The sequence below is a fragment of the Cinclus cinclus genome, chromosome 15 (assembly GCF_963662255.1).
Source record: "Cinclus cinclus chromosome 15, bCinCin1.1, whole genome shotgun sequence".
Taxonomy (NCBI): Eukaryota; Metazoa; Chordata; class Aves; order Passeriformes; family Cinclidae; genus Cinclus; species Cinclus cinclus.
Window position 1 is genome coordinate 9,711,492 of NC_085060.1, and position 26,743 is coordinate 9,738,234.

General features: G+C 43.5%; 1 protein-coding gene across 1 annotated transcript in view; it reads right to left on the bottom strand.

Annotated features, from left to right (window-relative positions):
• Window positions 1–26,743, bottom strand: part of NRK (Nik related kinase) — an 87,661-nt gene that overhangs the window by 54,188 nt on the left and 6,730 nt on the right. Inside the window, exon 3 of the mRNA XM_062503139.1 lies at window positions 3,794–3,850. Within this exon, the coding sequence (XP_062359123.1) occupies window positions 3,794–3,850 (57 nt within the window). The remainder of the gene's footprint in view (window positions 1–3,793; window positions 3,851–26,743) is intronic.

Here is a 26,743-nt window from a genome sequence, read left to right on the forward strand (position 1 = left end):
TTGGTAAAGGCCTCCTCCAAATTACTTAAAATATTTACAGATGTGAAGGGTTTGGGATTTTTAAACTCTGCCCATCAGCATGAGATTTGCCCTGGAGGAGCCCAGCTCCCTGCTGTGCCCTCAGCACCAGCCTGGAGCTTTCACAAAGTTCCCCTTGGGGAGCTGGCAGATCCCAGCCACTTCCTCACAGCCGCTGCCCCTTTCTCAGATCTACTTCCTTTACCCAGTTAATTTTCTGGATGTTGGAACCATGCTGGCAAAGCTATTATCCAAGTGCGCTCTAATCCTCTGCAATCTGCCCTCCATGTTCTTAAAACAAAACCAAGCATGTGGCTGTCCATGAACACAACTGGGATACCCCATAGGCTCTTCCACACCCACTGGTAAGAGCAAGAGGAGCTGCACATGGGTAATGCTCCTTCCCTAGAACCAGCAAGATGCAATTCTTGCTTTCTCTTGTGTCTTTATTTACCCTGAAGGCCAGAACCTGCTCCCTCCCTGCACCTGCTTCTCTTTCCCTTGCCCATCCATATAGGGCCAAGTAACACTGCCCAGTACAGCTGAATGCCCCAGGGAGACAAGCTTGGAGCAGACAGCAGGCTGAGCCTCAGGTGCTGGTCAGTCTGTAAGGCAAAGGGCTACACAGGACAGCAGCTGGGCATTTCATGGACAAATGCACTCTGGCTTCCAGTGCCTCAGTGAGTTTTGGAAAAAATACGCTGCAGAAGGGTAAACATTAGAGCTTGTGCCCCATGGGTCATGTCTGAGGCTCGCCCAGGAACTAGACCCAGACTTGCTAAGCCTCAGTGCTATGCATGTCCTTCAAGCATGGTGACTGGGGACAAAAGCACCCTCAGCTCCTCAGTGCATGCCCACACTCAGAATTTCCACTTTCCACCACCCCTCTTGCCAGCATTACCATCAGCCCCATGTCTCAGGGGTCTACAAACCTGCTCATAAATAATGCTGCTCAAGAAAAGGAAACAGGCTTGCAGATGTGCAGGTGCAAAAAGCTGTTTGCTTTCACAAACCAACGCACTGCTGGGCACAGATGGCTGCGTGCAGAGATGACAGGTTCATGATCAAAGGCTGTTTTTCAAGATGTGGGTCTATCTGCAGTGGCATTAGAACTAGAAAACACACTCCTCTGACCACAAATGGAAACGAGATCTTCAGCTGATAAATCCTGCACCAAGAGACCTCTTAGTACTGGGGCAGGTCTAGCAACGAGTTTCACATTTGAATGTTCTTTTGCTCTCCAGAAAGAATGAAAGCAAAGACAGATGGAGAACACTGTGCTAGAGAAGAGCTCTTTGATCACCTGCACTGATAGCTGAAGAGACAAGCAGCAAGAATCCAGACACTCTGCAAGCACTCTGCTGGTTTGGCTCTGTCAAAAAACAGGAAGCGAGTCTGCATGGAGAGGCACACGAGCACACGTTGCCATCAGCTCCCCTTTAACCATTTCAAAGGGCTCCCCCCACCCCCCTGTGCAACTCAATACAGCAGTACTTCCTGACAGATGTCCAGAGGATGCCACAATGACCACAACATCCTGCTGCTGCTCTTAAGAACCTGGCCTGGGGCTGCAGTTCATGACAGCAAAGGGCAGATCTGCTGAGCTCTTGGAGTGCCCCAGATCTGAACAATCACAGCTGGAGCTGGTCAAGCAATTTCTGATGAAATGGTTTACTGTAAAAAGAAACCCAGTAGATTTGGTGAAAGAATCAGAATCTTTTGGTGAACAAAAGTGGCAGAAGTAGCAGAAGTGACTGCATCCAGACATGGGAACCTGTGCCCTAGCAGCAGGATTACAGCCAACTCTGCATTAGGAAAGTGGAAATAAGAGCAGAAAGCCCTGCACTCACCCTGTGCCAAGGCCATAAAGCAGGAACACTTCAGCACAGCTGAGCTGGAATTGTTCAGGGTTTAGTGGGGGAACAGCACCAGGGAAAACCCCTTTGGGCAGCTGCACTAAGATGCTCCTCACCTTCCCATGGAGGGTCTCAATGTGAAAACAGCATGACCTGCTATCACTGCCCCTCAAACAATGGTACAGATTCCCAAGCATGATGCTCTGTCACCTGCAGTACATCAGACCTAAACAGCTCTGTTTTGTTCTCAGAATCCTGCAAGTCTACTAAGGTGATTTCTGAAGCAGGACCATATAGCTGTCCTCTATTTAAATTTTGTTTCCAAGTAAGCAGGCATTACTGGATGCTACAGTTTGTTGCCTGCATATAAAGCACACTATGTTATGTATGGCATAGGGAAAGAAATATTTCCAAGGTTCCCTTCCAGCAGTATTTTCTTCAATTGTTTCATCAAGGAAAGGACTGTCACTGGTGTTAACTTGACAGTCCACAAGTTACACCTTTAACAGTCCTCACACACCTGACTGACCTAGCAAAGCAGGAAAGCATAACTTCTGAGCCTGTGCCAGGATCTATTCTGTCAGTTCCTCTATCCAGGCAGGGAGGTGCTCTCATCTCAAGAATCTGTCATCCAATCCACAGCTGCTCTCCCTTCCAAAATCCAGCAGCCTCATGTTTGCTGTCATTTTTAAGGCCAAAGCACCTGATGATACATGTACATACAGACCTAAAAGCAGAAATCCCACTGATCTAATGTAGCACTCATTCAAAAAGAAGCACCCTCCTCAGTACAAAACTGGCAATTCAGCCACACACACCTATAGTATGAACAACAGCCACAGTCAAACCAGCCCTTAGATGTGCTTTGTAGCATCCAAGTTCAAACCACTTGCTGCTCAGGGCTGGATTCCAACACCATCAACAGAGAGAGCTGTCCTGGACCTGCTCTACATGGCAGGACCAGCACAGACACCAACTTGGTCTGCTGCCTTTCAAGACAATGAAAAGACACATGAGAATGCAGGCAAGGCTTGCTTGTGCTTGTCCAAACACCACATGTAGATGAACTACTGGCCCAGAGGATTTGGCCTGATTTTTTTTTTTCCATTTTAGATGACAACCCTTCCATCACATTGCAAGAGGAGCTGGATTTCTGTTCTCCATATCCACACTGCCATAGTGACAGAACAGGGAGCTGGTCTGAGTCTGTGTGCATTCTACCAAACCAGATTTCTAGGAGACTCAAGAGGAAGACACAGGGAGTCTCCTCAACCTTCCTGGGGCTCAGGCTAATGTGGTCTCAAGTAGGCAAGCTGCTCCACTACTGGCTGTGCTCTTAAAAGGAGAGACAAAACCCAGTATTTAGGAACTTATTCAACACCCTGTTTCAGCACTGACACCCATTTATAAATGTGAGTAGGGACAGTGGCAATTAAACTGTCTCCTTCCCTCATCTGTCAAATCACAATAAAAAAGCACTGCATTTGCATTTCTAATGTGCTCCTGCTTGCTGGCTGTCAGGGCACTGCTCTGAGGAACAGCTGGCATGCAAGGGGATAGGATGTGATGAAACACAGCAGAGGCAGTGAAGAGATACAGGAAATCTTTTAATTGCTACCTCTGAAAGGAGATAATCAACTAGAAATAAGCAGGAAGGGACTTCGTGTCTTTGATATTATTGAACACCAAAATATATGGCAAGGCACTCGCTTATCACTTTGTCATCATTGGTAAGCCACACTTAAAAAATATGTTGTTGTGTTAACACCACTCAGTACTTTATAAAACACAAAACACTGCTCAGGAACCACGATCTATACCAGTGGATCTTCCTTCATGAGCTGTCCACCTTGTCATTATCTGATTATCTATTTTTCCTTGTTGCTTAACAATGACCTTATTTTTGGTTTTGCACTCACCTCAGTAACATTCATCACTTTGATTGCTGCCAGCTGTCCAGTCTTAACATGACGACCCTGTTAAAATAACAGACAACACTAAGTAAAACATGTAGGCAAACTATGAAAACATCAACAAATTAGGCCTTTAACAACTAGGTCTGACTAATTGCTTTCAATCAAGTTAAAGGCAATGTTCCAGTTGAGGGTGTCCATGCTCCTTGCAAGGGGGTTGGACTAGGTGACCTTTAAAAGATATCTTCCAACCCAAACTACTCTATGATTCTACATCCCAACAATTTTCCAGTGACACAAAACCACCAAGGCGAAGTTTGATGATGTGTTACCAGAGCCACACCCTTACAGTGCTCTGAATTTAATAGAGTTATCTCTGTAAGGCTGAATTTCCCTTTAGCACAAAGGAAGCAGCAATGCTGGGGGACCTCTGTTTTCACAGCACAACATGGCATGAGTTTATGGGCTCCATCTAATTTCTGCTCAACAAGTAATGCCAGCCCTCCCTCCTCTTCTAGGAAATCTCAGTACAGTCTCAGAATGTCTGAACAAGAGCCACGTTCCTGTCCTGCCATCCATGGCTGAGGTGTGCTGGGGAAGCCATTGGGCAGTTGGCTCTGACACCACCTTGACCCCGACATGTCTTGGCACACCTCAGGGTAAAGACAAAACCCTGGGGTCCAGTGCATCAATCTGGCAACCTCTATGTGGCTGCCAAGAAACTAAAGCTTTATACATGATTTTGCCTTAAAAAAAAAAAGAAATGCTTTTTACTTCAAAATGCTTAGGTTTTATAATTCTTACTTCAGCTATAGCCATATCTCAGCTACTTCCCCAAAAGCATGCAAGAGCTTTGAATTTAAAAATGTCATTTTCTTTGGTGGTGGGGAAGAACTTACCCAGGACTTTGATTGTGTGGATGCCTACACATGTACACAGTTCATTATAAAATGTCCATACCCCATAGTCACTTTTAATCAACAGACAACTGGTAACTTCAGACGAGGTAATAGATTTGGTTTTGAAAACACAGCTAGGTAAAGGGAGGCAATAGGAAATAAAGCTATTAAAAGAGCAAACTTGCTACTGAGACTGGCAAATTGTAATTCACAAGAACATGCAGCACGAACACAACCATGAATCTTGCTGCCAGCTGCAGTTTCTTGCTTTGGTTAAGTCAAGTTGCTCAACAGATACCACAGATGAAGTCTTTCACCACAATAACCAGCACTGACCTCACACTGGAAGATAGTACCAAAATATTTGAATATACAGTGGGTTTGCTATACATCCTAGCTCCTCACTTCCATCAGATGCTCAGAAATGGGTCTGAATCTTTGAGACCGCAATTTTATTCCTGAAATAGTAGTGCCTGCAAAACTGTATATCAAAATAATTAACTGACACCAGTTAAAGAAGCCACTGGAAATCAGGAAATCAAATATGAAATGCTGCAGTTTGCAGACAAAATTATTTGCAGGTGGAATTTACACCTGCAAAATTAAAAGCTGGGTTGATTTAATTTAAAAACCCACGTTCTATCTGCACAAAAGTGCACACAAATGTTATTTCTAAGACTAAGCAATTTTGCATCAAAGAAAAATGATACCTCATTCTCAGACAATATGTCACAGTCATGTTTTCTTTCACAAAAAGCCAAATCCTGCTGAGTTTTTTGTATAAGTGTCCTCTTTCCATGGAAGCACTCCTGGGATCGCAAAGCATTTTCTCATGGAGTGAAATGATGGGATCTACGTATCAGCACAGACCTCAGGAGGAAGACAAACAGAGCACACTCTTCCCATCCACACAGGCCTGAGTGGGTGAGTGTGGATGGGCAGTGACCAGTGCCAGCCCAAAGGATGCTGGTGTTGGGTCAGCTTCCATCCCTGCTAACACCAACACTGGTCAGCAAGTTTCCTCTGCACAGCCACAGCCCCTCTCTCGGAGCCATTGTCTGCAAATGTTCCCATTTCCATGGAATCTCTTGGCAATACAAGGAGAGGGCCTTCCCCAAAGCACAGCCACCCTGTCCTCACCCCCAGAGTTTGGCAGGAGACAAGCACACTGGTAGCTCCATGGCTCTGGACACCACACACCAGGCGACCAGGTCAGGAGTCTCCCCTGGACTGCCGCAGATTCTGCAAAGCATCAATAACTAACACTGATTTCCATAACTCTAATGAAGCATGGAAACCTGTTTCTTTACTGAAAAAATAACCAATCAGGACTAGAGTAACCCTGCACTTGAATATTCACCAGAATAAGGAAGAGGGAAAGGTTCAGCATTCAGTCCTGGTTCTGAAGCATAACTCCTGGTCAAATTGTCCCCCTGTGTAACAGATATTGGTTATACTGCTGCCACAGTTATTTCCACTGTATGCAAAACTTGCTGTTCTCACCAATATAAATGTGAATACTAACACCCCAAAAAAGGTTTGGAAAATCAGTATTTATGAGAAAGAAAACAGCAAGTCGTCTTGTTTTGTGGGTTGTGATTCACCTTTGCTCAAAAAATGGGTCCCTGTTAACTAAGGTGCACAACTCAATCCTGTTCCTGCATTAAGGCACAGACTATGACTGTGCCAGCAGTTCAGAACAAAAATCACAGATTTCTCAATATTGGTCTTTTAAACTGCTTGGAGTCAATTTTCCTTAATATCTCTTAAAGCAGTAAACATCCTGAACCCAGCCCTGGGCTTCTTGCTAAGAGATAGAGTAATGCCTTAGCAAGGAGAGATTTCAGTGCTGGTCCCTTATTTTTTTCATTTATCAATAAACCTCAGAGGTTAGCCAGAGTTCACAGAAACTTTCACATTGCTGCTTCTGCTGAAGCCACGAAGTTGAGCATGTGTGAATTGTTTTGAGAAAAGTGGTGTTTCGATTTTTGTTTAAAACTTCTAGGAGCAAACTGGCTGTTTTAACTGTTTCCCAACCAAATCAGACCACCTGATTCACTTACTTCCAGTGACAGGACACACTGAAGTTCATCCTTATTGACTTAATCCAAAATGGGAAGAAAAATAAGAGGCATTGCCCTCCCAGCCCTCTGTTCACTCTGCCGCTGCCCATCCTCTCCAGATCATTGGAGTCAGCCTGCTGTGATTCAAGATCCTCCACTGCACATTTCCCCAGAAACTGGGCAGAAGGCTGGGATGGTCTGTGGGCCAGTTTCCCCAATAAAAGATTTCATCTCTCAGCCAAATGCTCAGTATAAGAGCTCTGGAGCATGCAATCAGAACATCCAACAGCCATTTGCAACACCCATATTCCTACCCAGGAGTACAACATCAAACTCTATCAAGCTCATACAGAGCTTAGACACGAATGATTCTAAGACTCAACAGCTTTCAAAAACTGAAGTTCCACCCTTCATTTTGATGAGGTATCCAAGCTGGAAAAAAATCTCCCATAGTTTTGAGTCCAGCTAAATTCCTGGTCTCCTGCAGAAAATATTTCCGCATAAAGTCTGCTGTAGTTGCCAGTTAGTCACTACAGTAACATTCAGTAAACCTGAAGCCAGCACACACATTTTTCAAATCTACAGACTGTTCATTGCAGCCAGACTTGTGGGAGATGCTTTATGCCAAAGATCTGGTTCTGATGAGCTCCAACCCTGCATTATCTCTGCAGGGAGAGATACCTGGAATAGGGCAGATTGTTCAGTGCTATTTCTGTAGGATGTGTATTTATCTTTTCACCTCAGATAAAGCAACCACTTATCTACACCCTCTACTGAGGGTCAAGACACACACTTTTCTATTTATATCAAACAGGAGTGTCAACATTAGCAGCCAGCTATTAGCTGATAAAGGGGCTTTACATGAATTAAGTATATTTACAAAGTGATGCATTCAGTCACGTACAACACCTTTTCCTGTTAGGTTCCAACAAAAATCTCGGACAATCCCTGGCTTTGGCCATGATTACAAGAGACCCAAGGTCCCTGTGAGATTATAAGGTTGCAAGTCATATACAGAGAGCTTGGTGTGACAGCTTCCCTCCCAGATCCTGCACATCTCTCTCTTCCTGGGGGTGGGAAACAGTTCCCATCAGCTTCTCTCTCCACTCAGGACTCGACAGATTTGGAGCGACAATTGCAAGTCCAGCCAGCAGAAGCCAGCTGTCCAGTTAAATGCTGCACACCGTGCCAAGGCAGCCCACGGCAGTCCCACCACAGGCTTCCTTTTTGGCAGCAGGCACTCATTAATGTTCACGTGTTTCTGGGCCTGTCTGATGGAGCTGTCCCCATGTAACTGCAGCAGGAAGAAGCGCACGAGCAAGGCAGCGACCGCTGCTGCAGGACACCAAGGAGCATTTGTCCTTGTTCTTATCCATGTCCTTGCCTTCTTGTCTGCAACCAGAAGCACCATCCCACTTGTGTCTCCCTTAAAAAGCAGGGGTTTCAGAGAGGAGATAGGATGCTTGTGTGCAGGGACACCTCCCAAAAACCAGAAGACTTGGACACTTCCCAGTCTGCACCTTTGTGCATGCATGAAGGGCTGTTCCACACCAAACACGCTCTACTACCAGGCACAGACACCATCAACTCACAGCATTAGCACAAGGGTATGGCACTCCTGGGTGACCCACCACAGTGCTGCCTGCTGTGTAATCCTGAAAGCTGGCAGATACCACAACTTTAACTCTCGGGACCTTCTCTGGATGTTTAAGATTTGCATTGTAAAGTGAGATGTGGCTGTTGGAGGTGTGGGATTTCAGAGGTCAAGGTCTTTCTCCACCAGAAGCATTCCTTATGGGATAACAGATGCAGCTTGTGGCCACCCGCCCTTCGGGAGCGAGGTGAAGGCACAGCTGTGTCGCTGCAAGCTGTCACCAAAAGTGAACTCGAGCGAGCAGATTTCCTGTTTAAAATGCACTGATGAACTTTGAAGTTTGAGCCCATCTTGGGTAAATCTGTGTGGCCCTGCAGTTGCTGGCAGCTTGCCAGCTCAGCCTGCAGGATTGTCCCACAATCCCTGCGGGACTGGTCCCCACCCTTTAGCCCTCTCCTCTCCACCCTTTCCATCCTGCCAATACAAGAAAAGCCTTTAAGAGATTATGCATGGAGTGAACAATGCTTTGCATAGGGATCCAGGAAACCCTATGTCCTATTCCACGTGACCTTAATAAAGTCATGATCCTTCTGCTTCCCCTTCCACCTGCACAGGACTTTTCTACTCAGACCCGGCTCTTCAGAAGGGATGCGCGATGTTTGCCAACCCCAGCCCCAGAGCCAGTGGGAGCACGAGCTCTGCCTGTTCACACTGCAGGCAGGAGCAGCCTCCCATGCAGCTGCAGCATGCTCCCCAGTGGGTCTGCACAGCAGAGGAGAACCCCAAAAAATATTAAACCTGCAGATATGCAACTCCTGCGCTGCAGCTTTGACGCAAACCATTGTTCTGCAGCAAAAGGCTGCTCATACATGCATCCTGCTGTCCCTCAGGGTGTTCACGATGTAAACAAGTGGTCAGGGCTTGCACACCTGGGGCTGTGTGACCTGAGAAGACAGTTTTTTGTGAGCTCTATCAGCAAGAGCAGTCCATATGTCTTAATTCAGCAACTGCAACCATGTGAGACAACGCACTGCAGTCATGGTTGGAGCTCTTCAGCCAAAAGTACAGCAGTAATGCAAAACTTGAAAGGACAGGAATATATTTCAAGGAAGAAGTAATTAAGAGCTTATAGTTTGTTTCTGTTAGTTAATGACCCAAGACAAAGTTCAGAGTAAGCCACACACTGAATATACTAGCACTGGATTCCAGGAATGATCCATTTCATCACAGACTATGACATGTAATCCATGTCAACTCTGATAGTTTAAAACCCCCCAAAAACACACACAAAAAACCACACAAAACCCCTCAAACCACAAATGCCTTGGACAGATGGACAGTTTCACAAAGTCTTCTTTGTGTTTTTTTTTTTAATCCTCCACAAAGAGCTCATGACACCAGCCAGGTGGGAACACAGCTAATAATTTTGATTACAGCTTCAGCCTTTTAATCACACAACTCAGGCTGCAGAAAGCCTCCTCTGATTGACATTATAAAGTTTTGGTGGTACTTTAGAAACATCAGCTCTGGATGTCTGCTGTATTTCAGGGCTGTAAGTCAACAAACTGTATTCCCCTAGAGCATTTCTTTTCTTCTTTGCCATACTGGGAGATGCTGAGATTTTGGAAGCTGTTCCAGGTCACCTCTAGGGCAGCCCTCAGTTCCACCTCCCAGCTGGAGCACACCTTTCTTTCCTTGTGACTGCTTTCATGCCAGCAGTGCAGGATGCAGGGACTGCCATAAAACCACACCACATTTGCCCTTTCACCCCCACATCTGCCACACAATTTCCAGACAATCCCAGGTCTCACCCAACACCACTTGGGCACAACCAAATCTTGCACTTCCTCTTCCCTATGGTCCTTTCACACACTCTGGATAGCTTTGTTGCCATTAACTGTGCTGAAAAGAGGAAGAGCACATAGCAGACTCAGCACCAGCTCCTGAGATCAACACAAGGCTCACGAAGGCTCTTTGCTGCTCTCAGACAATACAAACAACATCAGGCACAGCCCCTCTCTTTGGAACAGGACTGCAGTCTGGCAGACTCCAACCCAACACTACCTTCAGAGCCAACCCTAAATGCTTCCTGCCAGGGAAAGCAAAGCACATCACCTGAACACTACCAAATATCACCCTTGTCACTGGTGAACAGAGAAAGGGCCACACTGGAGATAATCAAAACATGCTCTTCAAGCTTTGTGTCCTGTTTTTTTCTGCTATATGCTAAACCCCACTCTGTGATTAGTTGTGCTCTAAGAACTCAGCTAAAATGCATCACTTTAGGTATAGAGCACACCAGTAAGTCAAATGTTATTTCACATATCCCAGAACTTGAGTTGCAAAGTATCAGTGCTAAATCCTAAAATGTTTGCATGTAGGTATATAAAGAATGAAAGCTAATTTATAACATTCAGTGCTCTTTAAGACAAAGGCTGCTACATTAATGAAGAAATATTAGGGATATATATGATTTATAAAGGGATTTAAAATTATTTTTAAACCTTAAAATGTTACACTGCATTCCAAATTTTTTTAAAAAATATAATTTTGTAAAGTTTATCACATTTATGTAGTAAAAATTGATTGAATATTCAGTGAAAAACAAATTCTTTTCCTTGCAAACACCACCACCATATTTATGTGCAGAACATGTCATTTTATCGCTCCGTTTGCTTTTCTCTCCCCCCCCTTATATCAGGAGTGGGAATATATTTGCACTCACTCAGAGTGAATATATTAGTTTTATTAATTTTTTCCAAGTGAAGTTTTAGATGTTTCAGGGGTAAGATGTAAAAAAATAAAATCAGGAATTTCTCTCAGGGCCCCTACTTGGCTCACATGTTTAAATAAACAAACCAAATTATCACTGTAAATCATAATACCACTGAAGATAACTAAGTTGGCAGTGGTATAGGAGAACTTCCTATATACTAAAATAGCAACACATTAGCCTAGAGAAGAGATTTGAAAAGATAACCTCCACCAGTCATTTAAAATTTTACCCATGTCCACATTGTCTAGAAGGGAGGGATGGATAAAGGTAATTTCAAAAGTACCAGATCAAGGTACCTTGATCTCTGGAGGAAAAGGACAGTTTTTCATCCCCACTGTAAATGTCTGTACCACAACCCTCATGAACTGTAAAACCCAAGAGGTACCAGAAGCAGTTTTTCTGTCCAGGTTTTTTTTTATCCTTTCAGTTCCTATTTCCTCCCATTGTATGAGTAGAAACACAGATTGTTTGCTTTACCTAATGTTTGTCTGTGCCTGACTGCAGACCAGTGGGAAAAGAAAATGAAACAAAGGAACAAATTCAAGCTCTTTCACAAACGCATATTTGAATTTCTACATTTTTTGCAGTATCAGTATGTTCACTTGATCAGATTACCATCCTCATCCAAAACATGAGCCACTCAAGGCTACTGCATACTTGCATGAGAATGGACTAGGGACTGATATTTTGGGATACTGAAACCTGCTCTCAGATGGGTCATTCTCACTGAGATCAGCAAGATCAAGCAAAGCATCAAGATCTTTAGAAAATACTATTCTAACCATGATACAAAGAGGTTTGTCCTTACTTATTTGAAGTAGGTGGTGCCTGCAGAACAGCCCATGTAATCTTCTGCAGCTCCATGCTCATTTGGAGGGAAGTACCCATTCCTGTGGCTTCTTGCTCAGCTAACATGTAGACATGATGCTTTAGATCTCCAACTGCAACTTAAAGTTTCTGAGCAATGTAAACAATGTGTAAGACAGAGAGCAGGAAAGAGCAGGAACACTTCTCCTGGGGCAGGTAAAACCAGGGTGGCCTGTGATAGGTGTCAGTGGGAGACTGTGAGCTTCAGCACACAGAGCACCTTGGAGGAACAACCTTCACCACATTTGGGGTCAGCCTGCCTGGGGTCACAGGGTTACTGGAGACAGAGCTGCTCCTGGTGAAGGACCACAGTCCCACTGACTTTGATTTGGTCCAATTTCCATCTGGTGATACTTCAGTAGCATTTGAGGGGATGGCAAACACTGAAGCTCCAGCTCCCCCCTGTTCAAAAGTCCTCCAGGTTACTGAGTTTAGAGGGAACTGCAAGGCCCCTGAGTGGGAGCTGCTGCCAATAAGGAAAGAAAAACAACATTTTGGGGCCATATGTGTGTTGAGTAACTCAGAGAGCAGCACAGTGAATAGGAGAGGTCCAAGAAGCAGGTTATGCAGTTATCCCATTTTTCTCACTGTCCATTTATTGGGACATACAAACTGATTTAGTGGAGCCTAAGTACCACTATTTGCACAAGTAACTGCTTCAACAGCCTTGCTATTCATCCTGGGCTTTGGAATTTGTCACATCCCTTCACATCTGTTGTCAGATTTCCAGCCCCAGACCCCCATCAGGGCTTGCTACCTCTGCCAGAGGCACAGAGGCTCTGCGGACACAGGAGGCTTTCCTTCTCCTATGGGAATTCTGCCTTGGGGACCCTGGGCTAGTTGGGGTCCTCAGGACAGCACAGGACAGTGGGGATTTGGGGTATTTGAAGTCCCAGGGCCCCTCTTGCTGTGAACAGAAGGGCTGGAACAGCCCTGGCACAGAGCCAGTCCCCCCGCACAGCACTTGGGAGCCCAGGGGTGATTTACAACAGCACAGGTCTGCTGCACCAGCAGTCTGTTCATCCAGAAAAATAAACAATTTTGGAGAAGCATCAGCTTCTGGAAGGCTCTCACTCTGCAGAACAGGGGTTGCTGAGAAGCTAAGTCTCGGGTGAGGTACAAATCCCTCCACCCCAGTGAATTTTTGCTGCCTGACTCATACACATCCATTTACAAAAAAACAGGGCGATGGAGAAAACCTGCTCAGAGCACATCGCTGCTGGATAAGGTCACAAGCAGTTAAGTGTGTCCTGCCAGCCCCATCCTGCTGAAAGGAAGTCAGGGCTGGACTGTAGGAGGTCAGCTGATGGGTGGCCAGAATTTTGGAGCAAGAATCCCTCAAAGGAAGGTTTCTTGGCTCACCAGTGCTCCAAAGCTACAAAGGTTAAGCTGCACACAGCAATTACAAACCTCATGTTAGCAGAGTCATCTTTTAACTTTTTAAATAATGCAGCTTTATTAGCCTTCTATCCCACATAAACACAACCTTGTGTGCACATTAATCTCTTAGCATTTACATCTCTGAATTTTTAAAGATCGTTCAGCAGTCTTGTGAACAGCAACTGTAACTTAGTTGAATTTTCTCTTGCATATAATACACAACATGGACATGGCTCTGCACAGGTTAAAACTGTGTTGTTGGGGTTTTTTTTAAAATAAAAAAGGGATTTGAGGCAAGCAGGGTACACTGCTGCAAGTTCCAGCCTAAATGATGACAGAGCTACAACAACCTTAAGGGTGATTTCCTTTTCCACTCCAGTTCTGCTGGTGTTTTTGTCATACAGATTGCAATTCCACGAGGGTGTGCACCTCTGCAGATGGCACACACAGTACAGGACAGCCCAGTGCTAACAACTGGCATGAAAAGGGTTTCTCTTACAATCTCAGTCTTGCCTTCAGCGTTTCCTGGCCAATACCCTCCCCAGGACTCTGTTCACCTGAGGTGAATCCTGAAATCAAAAACTCTGCTGACTAATACCATCAAGTCCAGAGGATCTGAGGTTTGCCAAGGGAAAGGTCATATTCTTTACACACATACCAAAGTCTTCACAGAGCATTTAACTGAGGGGGAAAAAAAGAGCATCTAATCATGCCTTTTTGTTTGGCTCTATCCGGTGAATCCTCTCCAAAAATTAAAAGGGAGTTAATGAACACAATTAGTGTGTGAAAAGACACACAAGCCTCCAGATTTCTGAATGAGTTCTGTAAGAGATGAGCTACATGGCACTGATCTCACAGCAGCAGTCAATTCCCATTTCCTTCCAAAATCCTATTGGCCAGATGGTCTAGAAAACTCAAGGGAAAATTACTTAAGTGTTTGGAAAGGCTTTCAGTGTTAAGTTAGTCTCCAAAATTAAACCAGACTACCCTTCCAATTAGTCTTACAAATGAAGTATAGCTTGCTTTCCTAATGAATTTAAAACAGAGAGGAGATTCCAAGTACAAAAGCAAAAAACAAAAAAAAAAAAAATCTGAATTCATGAGGAGCACTGGTGTTAGTTTTTTCAGAACTCACCTAATCAGCTTTGTAGAGCAGAACCTGACTGACAAACTTGTCCTCTCAAGCAAACCACAGGTCAGATGCACAGTAATAGTTCCTGAACAGCTACGAGCAGTTACTGTTCAATGCTCTACCTTCTCAATTTCTGAATTACTTGTAGGGACTGAAGTCAATCACAACAGGACAGAAATGAACAGGGTGCTCTTGAGAGGAAGGAAGAAAGAAATAAATACCCCTGCAGAATAATTTCAAGAAAATGGCTAAACACATTACAGCTGAAGAACCGCAGAGCCTAAAGCAATGCAGCTCAGCGTAATTACGAGCACACATGAAGCAAAAGCAGCAGTGAATCATTGCAAGAACTGGTCACAAGAGGTACCAACAGTTTCCTGAAATTAACTACTGAACAGCCCTACTGGTTTTTGAAACTCTCGTTTCTTTGTCCTGCCCTGTTTAGACAAGACAAATAATTTTGTGCAGGGCAAGATGATGCAGTGAGCTGCACAGTGAGCTGTGTGGGGGTAAACCTGCCCTCCTCCCATGCACTGCTGGTTACACCTCCCACAGGTTCCCTGCAGCACCTCCACCACCAGCTGATCACGCACTGTCCCAGCACTGAGGTTCTGGCATGCATCCCTGGCCCCACTGAAGTCAACCAGTCAGTCTTAAAGATTCTATGGCCTAAGGAAATGCCGCTATTATCAGATGTGAATTTGGCTGATAAAGGATCAAATTTCCCAAACAAAACAAACCTCACTTTGCAATAAAAAAACAATGTATTTTCAATGGTTTCTCTGTTGGAAAAGGTGCGATTGCACAGATTCTCTCACAGGTTTGAACCAGAGCTTGTGACACAAGAGACAAACCGAAGTACAGAAGTACCTCTGACCAGCAGCTGCAGGGCTGCCACCCAAAGGTCACGGAGGATGGGAGAGGAGGCTCTCTAAGCACAGAGATGAGCAGAACAGATGGAACAGAACACTCACTCTGACCCACGACACACGCACGCTCGACGCGCAGGGACGGCACGCGTGGTCCTGGCTGGGGTTTGTCAGCTGCTGTGTCACACGGAGCTTTCACAAGGGGGACTCTGAGCCTCTTCCACACCAAATACAACAGGGCCAGCTACTACGGACAAAAGGGCATGCACAGAGACACATACAGGAACATTCAGAACCAAAATCCCCTGGCCTAGCCCAAGGTGCCTCAGATGTCAGGGAAGCTGCACCAGAACCCTTCTCATGATTGAGTCTCAAAGCCACTTCTCATTTTCCAAGCTCTGAACCCCATGTGTTTCCTTCACCTTGTAACTGCAATAGCCTGCCCAACCAGCTGCATCGCATCTAAAGCAGCTGTCAAGGAAGACAAAAACAAAACAGCAAAACAACCTCAACATTCGACAAGACAACCAGCTAATGCCAGCAACTTGCTGGCTTACATGTGTAATATAAATTTCAAAAATTAGCATTTCTGCTTTAACATCTAGTTGTGCTCACTTTAAAAATTTAATTTAAAAGTTTAACCATCCACAAGTTTCCAAAAAAGCTTCCTTTTGCAGCTCCTTTGCATATTCCATCATCTACATCCAGATGCCAAAATACACCACCAAGAGCTCACTGCTGCTTTGGATAAATATGGTATTATGTGCCAGAGGAAAATTTTGCAGGATAAAATAAAACTCTACAGCGTTGCCAGTGCACATATTTAAATACCAGAAATTTAAATAATTAAGTCTATTTACAACAAAAGTGTCATTAAAAGAAAACATACCAAAATGCATATAAAAACCCCACACCAGAAAAGCCATCTCCCAAATGCTTTGCATTGCCTTCTACCTTCTGAATCTTCAGGTCCAGGGGAGCACATGAGATTGCAGGAACTCACACAACCAAAGACAGAAACTAAGCCAGTTGTTTGTTTTCTTTTTGTTTTATTTTAAAAAAACAGAGTGTATGGGATTGCACTGCTCCTGCATCCAATCATGTTTTAACCAGTTAGCCCATTCCAACAAAATCTGAAGTCTCCAAGATGATTCAATTCCTGTGTGCTTTGCAAATCAGAGCAGACAAAGTCCTTTTCTCCCTGCACCGAGGCTTACAGAAAACAACTATTTTTGACATGTTTGCACAAGAAAATAATCTAATACATTCAAGTAACTGAAGAGTTACAGAAAAACAAATACTAACAAGGGGTTCTGAAATTAGTCCCTGAGTCACCTTTAGGGACTGGCTTCCCTGCACTGATTCTGATTTGCCATTTGCTCTGTAATCAAGTGAGCGCAAGGTGAACACAAAGCACCATCATGCCACTGTTAGCACTTAACATCCTCTCTGAATAGGTCAAACAAATGACATCATGTGCAAAGGACTAGAAAAAAACAAGGTTTCATAGAATTATTTTTAAAGACCTGGTTTGCCTACATGGTTTGACCCAGTTTAATTAGAAATGTTATTTCCAGCTCAATTTTGTTAAGCGTGGACATGCTCAGCGGCCTGAATCAGGTTTGTCATTTCCCTTTCACTGATCCAGCCACACCAGTCATCAAAATGCTCATTATTTGCATAACTCCCTTTCTGTCCACTTTCACAGTGGCTTTAATAGAAGGAGATTACTACTCAGTTCTTTGAAAATTTCTGTTTACTTCTGTTACCAGCTCTTTCTTAATTTTAAAATAGAATTAGTTATTGAAAAGTCAGCAATTAACTGGAGTAATTTAATATTCATATGTCTCATGACCCAATGAGAAAGCATGGGTTTTATCACTAACTGGGACAGTAAATGCTGCCCACAGCTAGGGCTGGGTCCAGGTAGTGGTTTTGCCCTCACTGCACTGATATGTGAGAACACGATTTTGTGGCAAAGCATCAACCTCCTACCTGCTAAAGCTTCCTCTTGTTTTTGCCAAGGGGAAAAAAAAAAAACCAATTAAGAAACTATTTTCTGCCAAACTTCAAGAGAGCTGTTGTTCTGCTTCACCACCAGGCACACACTCTGTCACAGACCCAGCCCAGCACCCACCTGAAGGACTTCAGCTGGGACCACAAATCCTCAGCAGCACATCTGTAGAAATGCACGGCTGCACCCAAGGCAAACACAGGATGGGTGGGAAGAACAAGAAAAAATTAAAATGCAAAGCCCTCTGTGTCACCTCCTGTATTGCAAACACTGTTTCCTAATAAAGGGTCCTTCACAAACATGGATGTCCTCCTTGGCAGGCAGGACAGATGTGGCTTATCATATCACAGCCACCTCCTGGAATACACCTAGACAACTGCACAGTCATCAGCTGCCCCAGGGTGGGGGGAAATGCAGAGGCAACAGCTTCCCTGTTTCTCTTTCTGATCACGCTCCCAATTCTGTAAGGAGAAATCAAAATGCATCATGCAATTTCTGGGGACTTTTCACATCACACAATGGCTTTTGGCAGCTCAGGTAACAGGGCAGTGTACAATGACATTCATGCTACTTGCCTGGCAATAAAGGAAGCCAGAAAGGAAAGAAAACCCACTGCTGGCATACGCTCACCTAATCTGAAGGTACAACCCTTCCAGAAGACCATGCAGCATTTACACACCAGAGGATTCAACCAGACAGGCTCCCCATTAAGAACCACAATTTACAGATCACAGTGTCATCTCCAGCCCAAACTCCACTGGTACCTACAATCCCTGCCCAGCCCTGGTGTGGCTCAGCATTGCCTCCATCCCAGCACAGGTGCCCCAAACAGAGCTGGGCTAGAAGGAATATCCACATGATAAAGAACTGCTCTATTTTAATATTAATAACTTTAAAAGGGAGAGGTCTGCCTGAACAATGCAAACAAGGCAGGCTACAGCAACCACAAAAGCTTAGCCAAACAGGTATTTTATACACTCGCTATGACATTCAAAACCCATCAGTGTGACGCAGGCTCCAACCACCACCCAGCTCTGCTAAGGCCATTCCCTTACATTCCTGGCCAGAGAACTGTGACTTTGGCAGATGTAGGAAGCCAAATGACATTACAGGGCCTGACCAGGAGCTTGCTGTGACTCTGAACAGCCTCACTAATGCAGCAGGTGCTTTGCAAACCTGGGCAGGAAGCTGAGCATTCACACGAAGTCTGAACGTGCTGACTCCCTCAGTATGACAGTACTGTAACTCCATCATGCAAGCCAGGGATACAGGCCATGCAAAGTCTTCCAACAGGTAGGGACCCAGAAACAAACATAATACAAAGAAAGGAAGAGGGGAACATAGGAGAGGATGAGTCCAAAATCCTCTCTGTTCTTTATTCTCCAATGTGGGCTATCAGAGACCTGAGTTTTCAGTCTTTGTTTTGCATCTTCCTCTACTCAAAGAGTTCTGACTGATTTTTTCCAAGTGTCCAAAACAAATTAGTGCATCTCTCTATTCCTTCATCCCTTTCCCATTTTCAGGCACGTTTTTGGAGAGCAGGCTACCATACATGCATCTCCTCCCCACTCAAGCCCTTTTTCTGCCAGGGAAGCTGTCCCAGCTGGGCACCCAGCAATCTGCACGTGCACCCTCACGCACCAGTGTGAGAGCCAGCAGCAAAAATGCCTTTGGGAAATGTCAGACCTGCTTAGGCTGATCTGCACACGCACAAAAAGCCCAGGGTGCCCTCAGTGCACCACATTCACTGGCTCAAAGCCCTTCCACGACATCCGAGCCATGCCAGGCTGCGCTGGGTTCACTGGGCACCCCTGCTCCTCACTCCAATGTGCCTGCCTGCAAAACTGGGTTATCTTCCACTGGGAGGGACAACAAAGCACAGCCCAGTGTCTGTGGAAACAAACCACCCTTCATCTCACAGGCATCCCAAAGCAGGAATGGTCTGGTGCCCCCCAGTCATGCACTGGTGCTGCCTGTCCACTTCTGCAGGGCAAAACAAAGGGAAAATGCAAGACCCCATCACAGTAACTTGATTTTTCAAAGCACGAGTGCTAATGCTGGCCTCCATCTCCCAACTTTACCCTCTGATAATAACAAAAGGCAATCAGATATCTACTGATACAATTTGGCTTCTGGGGGCAGAATGTTTGCAGGAAGCCTGTTACGATAAATATTTCATGTCAGACTGCAAAAAACAAATACTTTTTCTAGCTCTTTCCTTTTTCCATATAACAAGACAACAGCGTGAACAATCTGTAAATAATACATTTGAGAATCCATTATCCAAGTCATATGCATATTTATTTCATGATGGTTTTGTTGCATATTTTAGAATAATTGTCCAAAGGCTTAAAGCCAAGAGTAAAACAGAAGTAGACAAATCTAAGAAAGTGAAATAATTAGTAAACTGGTTACTCTTTTGTTATTTATAGATACTGGGGAAAAGCCTTGCTAAATTCAGCATACTAAACAATAAAGATATCTACATTTTACTGAACCTGAAGCATTTTCTTTTCAGAAGGTCATCACATATTTGTCTTATGCCCTTTTCCTCTAAATGTTTCCATTTCTAACAATAGAGATAAAAGAAAAAATTGCATTAAAAAGCTCATATCAGATATAGCAACCGCATAGTCAGAAAACAGAATTTAGTAAATTCCAGTTTCAGTAAACACCAACAAAATGTCAGTATTTTGCCAACTGGTCTCACTTCTGGTTGCAAACTCTCCTCTCAGAATAGAAAGTCTGAATAATTCATGTTAATATTCACATTTCTTTTTGTCATGCCAGATTATTTCAGTATGACTGTACCTCTTTTCCCCAATCTATTAAATATCCTGCTGAATATAAATGTATGTTCAAATGAAGCAAATTAAATGTAATGTTTTGACATTTCTGATGCAAAGTTTGAAAACGAAAGCCAACTCATTTCTTGAAATTTCCCGCTCCGGCTTCTCTTGAACCCAGGTTTGGATTCAAGTGAAACTGTTTTTAAACAGCACTTTGTACAGTAAGTGGCTGCTAACCAGTTTTCACAAATCACCTCCATAAGCACACTAATTCCTCCTAGCCACAATCCCAAGATGTTTCACAAAAACAAAGGATGCCTCAATTTTAACAGCTGAGGTGTTAAAAGATGAAGAGCTCAATTTCCAGCAAATTAAAGTATTTTAGCTATGATGGGAAGCAGAGGCAAGAAGAGAAGCAAGATCTCCTGAGCCACAGCTGCCCATATCAGCCCCTCTCTTACCTCTATGACAAAATGCATTTTTCACACACTCAGAGCTCCTAAAGGCACTGCCCCAGACCACACCTCAGCTATTACACAGGAGCTAAAAACTTTATTTATGCAGGACACTGAAAAGGTCACAGTTTGCTACAAAGTGCTCTCCTGAGCTGCTCAGCTGTTAAGACCTCAGAAGTTACTAAAATTTAGTATTTTCAAGAGTAGGAAGAAGGGGATGCAGAAGAACTGACCTTTGAGAAGGTGCTTCTAAAAGAAATCTTGAAAACCTTTTGGGAATTGCACAAGGTCAGTAGGGTACAAGGGCAGACTTCAAATATGCAAGGACTGAAAAACAAAAAGCATACTACAAACAGCTGAAAAATAGTTACTTCTTCAATTTTAGGAAACCAACTGATTTGTTGTTCCTTTTATTATGCTTTATTAGCTGTAGCCCAGAGGTATCAAAGAAGGACTTTCAAAAAAACATACATGCACTCTCCAGGACGTTAAAGCAGACTTGGAAAGTAAAATTGATAAGGAGCTCTAAGAAAGAATCAGAGACACAGAGATAAGGTGACATGTCCTCACCAGGCTCTAAAATCCTTCAGTTCACTGTGAAAAAAGTAGTTACTAAAGCTAACCTGCCAAGGGAATCAGCTCAAAGATCTATAAGCAACACATTAGATTTTCTGCTGTTTAAAATTAAGTAATACTGCGTCATTCATTCATTAACTGTCACAGCTATGGTTTTCTGGACTGCAAATAGACCTTTATGAGTTTTCCCCAAGTACCACTAATTTATATATTGTATACAATGAAAACACTTCTGAGTAGGTCAGATGCTGCAAAACTCAGACCCTTGAAGCACTGCTCACGCTGATGTGTATCCGCATGTTGGTGTGAATCTGGATGCTACTGAGCAGCCAGGATTACTGAAATCAGTGTCATTAGTGAGGTGCTGAAAGCACAGCAAAGTGCTTGGGCAGGGAATTAAGAGCTTGAACTACTTCCTACTATGCTCATATTCCCACCAGTGCGTTTTTAGCATGTTCTCTCACCTTCAAAATAGCATGACCCAGTGACAAAATCTGAAGTGTTATGCAACATGAGCTCAAAATGCCAACAGTTTAGGATGAAAATGCATTGAACTCTCCCACGTGGACTTTTAGCTCCAAAACATGGAGGAGCTGAAAGCAGTAGGCCTGTCAACAAATTATTTGCAAGGATTTTATTACTCTCTAATGGCACATCTAATTGATCTGTACATTGCTCTGTTGAGTCAGAGCCTTTATTGTATAGAGGCACTCCACAGCTGAGAGGTTTTTCCACATCCTTACTCTTCTATTTTTGATAAACTAGTTTGGCTCCTAAGAACCTTAATCAAGTTCCTCTGAAATATTCACTAACTAGAACCAGGACTTCACAATTTGCTAATTAATTTCGCATGTTTGATCCATTATTTTAAAATCCAGTGCTGGGTACAGTCTGGCACCGCCATGCAAATAGGCAGGGAAGCCAAGATTAAAAAAATACCAAACAGAATACCAAACCCCTAAAAAACCCCAGCACAAAAATGCTCTTGACCCTGATAACTGAATACACACCATAAACTACCTATTTTTCATATGTAGATTTCAAATAAAAGTGTAGTTTTCTTGTATCCTCCAAGTTAGTAATTCACACTCTAATAGGCTGGGCTGACAGTAGGTATGTCTTGAACTCAAATGGAGATTGGAAAAGACCTCTTGGGAACACATGGTCCCACCTTCTGTTAAGAGCAGGAACTTAGGTTACATTAACCAAGACAGTGTCAAACTGCCTTGGCTATTTCCAGCAAGGGCGACTCCACAACCGCCATGAGAAACCTATTCCAGTGATGACTCATTCTCGTGGTACAGAATTTTTTTCTTACATCCAAATTGAACTTTTCCTGAGCAACCCATTTGCCCTGTGCATCCCTGTACTGAACCTCCTGTACCAACCACCATTGAAGCATTTGAAAACTGTGACTAGACTGCCCTCAGCCTTCTCTTCCCAAGGCTGAAAAAATCCAATTCCTTCAACCTTTCTTTCTTCAACACACTAAGTGTTTTGGTTGCCTCTTGTCGAATCCTCTCTGGAACTGAGGGAGCAAAGATGGGACACAGTATTCCAGGTTTGGCCTAACAAGAGCACAGAAAATAATCACATCTCATGATTTGCTTGCTAGGCTCTTGCTGATGCAGTTCAAGGCAGAGTTTGCCCTCCTTGTATCAAGGATTTTAATTGCACACCTGTTCTGATGAGGGAGGAAAAGGACAATCATGGATTGGAAGCAATAAGAAACACATGGAGACATTTATGGGTGTGTATTTAGATTTTCAGACAACTGGAAGAAGATGAGGAAACACACCCAGTAGTACGCAGACTTCAAGGGTCTTATTAAAAACTGAATTAGTTAAATGCCAAAAGCCCAACCCACGCCTCTCTAGTGTTCTATTGGTACTGCAGCCCTACATGCTTCAGTTTTCAAGGCAGACCATTCTTAAGCACAACAGCATTTCACATCTTCTGACAATGGCAGCAGCACAAATTAAGTTCACATGTACTCCTGAGAGAGATCCCTGGTCAGGAGCAGCAGACAATCCCCACTATTTGTCTGCACAAGCCAAGCAAGGATCTGTGCAAGGAGCTGCTGACTCCATCCCATGCACTCCTGGCAGTGTCTTCACACACTGCTGTGTAAAGATCTGTACACTGTACACTGGCTGCACACTGCTGCCTGCTGTAATTAACTAGTTTTTCATGTGGAAAAGATAATCAGCTCCTCTACTGATGCCATGATGATTCTTGCCTTTTCTTTTTCTATAGCTTTTATGTATTCTCATACCCTTAGCATGCATACTTTTAATTCCTTAAGCCTGGTATCTTAGCACAGTCCTGGTATTCTGCCAGACCAGGAGATCAAACATCCCAAAGACTTCACAGCTGGAGGCTGGAAAGCCTTATGTTATCTTGAGCAACCAAGGCCCCCGTCTAGAACACACGTTGTAAACTAGGATTAGGCCCATCTGGGGGGAATACTTTAGAATAGGAACAAACACACTATCCATTCAGGCCTCTGATTGGGACATCCTTGTTAGATATGCCAATTTGCAAAGTCTATAAAATTGGATATGTGATCTACCGTGTGTATACATTTCAGAGTATTCACCTTGATGAGTCGTTGCACCATAAGGATCTTTATATTAAACACTGAAGGAAAAACCCTTTATCCCTTAACCATGACTGGCTCTTCATTTTAGGACCAAGAAAAAGGCATCACTGCTAAAAACTGAAATAAAGCAAACAGATAGACAAACAAGCATTTCTACCAACTGCTAATGAAACAGAGTAACACTTGGTCATTTCTGTAGAGTACAGCTGATTTCACTCCTTGACTGGTCAAAAATCTCAGTGCCTTGAAGACTAAGATTAGCTTGAAAACTGTGCCTCACCACAAACGACAACACAACCTGAGATTACGTGTCATTTTTAACGTCTCTGCAGCACTTTGGAAACTGAAATTGCATTTCAGCCTCAAGACACAACCTTTGGAAAGTGGTTATTTCTGACCCACCCACAGAAGGGATGGTTTTAAAGTTTTCAGTTTATACACATTCACCATCTGGATTATTTGAACATAATTATAATTCTTCTTACATTTAACCTTCCAGGTGCTACCATTAATTAAGGTTTTTCAATACAGTCCACAGATTATAACACTTAGCACGGTCAGGTGATTCTTTCCACACACTACCCAGTCTCAAAAAACCCCATGTTCCTTCCCCCCACCACTCCCAAGTCAATTACATCAGCCAGTAATTCAGTGAAATGGAATATGAAAAATTTCACAGACTTTCAAATTAAGATAAACTGAAATGCTGTATTTATGTTTTGCTGCACCCCTGCCATTCTACATCAACAGCAAAGTAACTCATAACTCATGTCAGCAATTGAAGCACATTCAATGCCAAGAAGCAACTGTGTTAAAAAAACAACAACCAAAACTCCATACACTTCCTTACTCAGACCCGCTTCCTTTTTGTCCTTTCCTGAGTCCTATGTCACCAGAGAGAAATAAAAATATTAGCTATGCAGAGTCACTACAGGAAGGCAGGGCTGCTACCAACCCCTGCTAAGCCCCAGCAACAGCACTGCTGCTTCTTCATCAGCTGCATTACTGGGAAACCACGTCCTCCCTCCTGACTTACAGCTCCAAACCAGAGCACCTCTCTCAAGTTCCCTGTGCCCTCAGACTCCACTAAAGACACAACCACTTTGCACAGCAGCTGCAAATATATCAGGGTTTATCACCAGCCTCCAAGATCACGTATCAAAAAAACATCAGCCCCTGGAATTATCCAAAGACACTGGCCTCTCTTTCCCTAGGCCACTGAAAAATTGCAAGCCCAGGAGAAGCCTAATCCACATCACTAAAAATAAGGAAGACAAATGCCCCAATCAGGTGCCTCTTGACATCAGAAAACACCATTGCTGACCTCATTTGGCCCATGAAAACTTCAGAGGGATGAGGACTGTCAGAGCATGGCTGAATGAGAAGGATTAGGAACAATTCCTCTTCATCTTGACAACTGAAAATCCAGAGCAGCTATAAACTCAGAGTCACACAGCCTCTTCCAGAGCTCAGGAAAAACTGTGTGACTCAAACACTTCAAAAACGACAACCCCTTCAGCTGCCCCTAATACCTCCCCTTCCCCATTTACTCAACAGAAAAATGACCCTGCACTGAAAACTGGAACTTAGAAAATGCTTAACAGGCTTCTACAGAAGAAACACCTCTCATCAAAGATTATGAAACTAACAGCAGAAGTCTTCGTCAAAAATGAAATTTCACTTCCCCTGAACTTCAGAGTTTAACTATTACTGAACACACAAGCACAGATCAGCATACAACTGCTCGACACCAAGGGCGATGGGCCAAGTGGAGCACTTCAGAGCCACAGAGCCCGTAACTCCTGGAGGTCATGGGAGTAGGTGAACAACTCACAACAGTGCCATGTCTCAAGAGATCCCAAAGACTCCCAAGTGACACCTTCAGCCTGCTCAATTCCTCCCAGATACTGATAGTTATGTGATACAAAACATTGCTCTTCTGTCTGACCTTAATGACCAGCAGCTCTAGAAACCCTCAAAGATGCTGGCCTCATACTTTGGAGAGCAACTGCTCATGCTCTGCTCATTTTCATCCCTGCCCTCAAGAGTACACGGGAGCATGGACAGATCTTGCCAGAAGTAGTGCATGGGATGTTCAGAAACTTATCCTTTTCCATACACATTCACTGGGGATGGTGCAGAGACTGGACACAATCTGACCTTCAGCTCCTCAACATTGAGGAGGCAAAGGCATCAGAGAGTCAATACTCATACTTCCCAACCACCAGCAAATGCACTATTTCCAACTACTTTCAGTTTTCCCTTACTGTCAGGGAACACTCTGCTACCACCTCCCATGGCATTATTCTGAATCACGTCTTATATAGGATTGTTCTTTGGATTCCAGCACATGGAAACCAGGAATTAACTGAAAAATTCACCCATCATATCAAGAGGTAATGAAGCCTAAGTCTCATGAATTCTGTGTACCATTGGATTTTTTTCACATCTAATTCACACTTTCCAAAGGTTAAAGTTGCAAGTACTGGTGCATTTATGTCCTACTACTTAAGCTGTCAAAAATATTTGCTGGTTTTTAGTCAGCTATTATACACAAATCTTTATAACATTTCTAGTCAGCTCTAGCATTGTTATGTGTACAATTCATACCTCTTCCATTTCATTTTAAAAGACCCTGAACTGGAATAATTCTGTATGAACAATACTCTCCTTAAATAAATCTGTTAAATGTGGTTTTCCAAATCTAATGGTGAATCCTCAAAATTTTATTTTTATAGAGTTGCATATATTAAAATATGAATCATCTTCACAGCCAACAAAGCAATTTAGTAATCCTGAATATAATTTATTTAGCCTGAAATAAGTTTTTCTTTGATTACGTGCAAATTACTGTGCACAGTTTCTGAACGTATGGAAGAATCTAACACCTCAGGAGAATACAAACATGCTCTAATGATGAGCAAAGTATAAGGATAACAG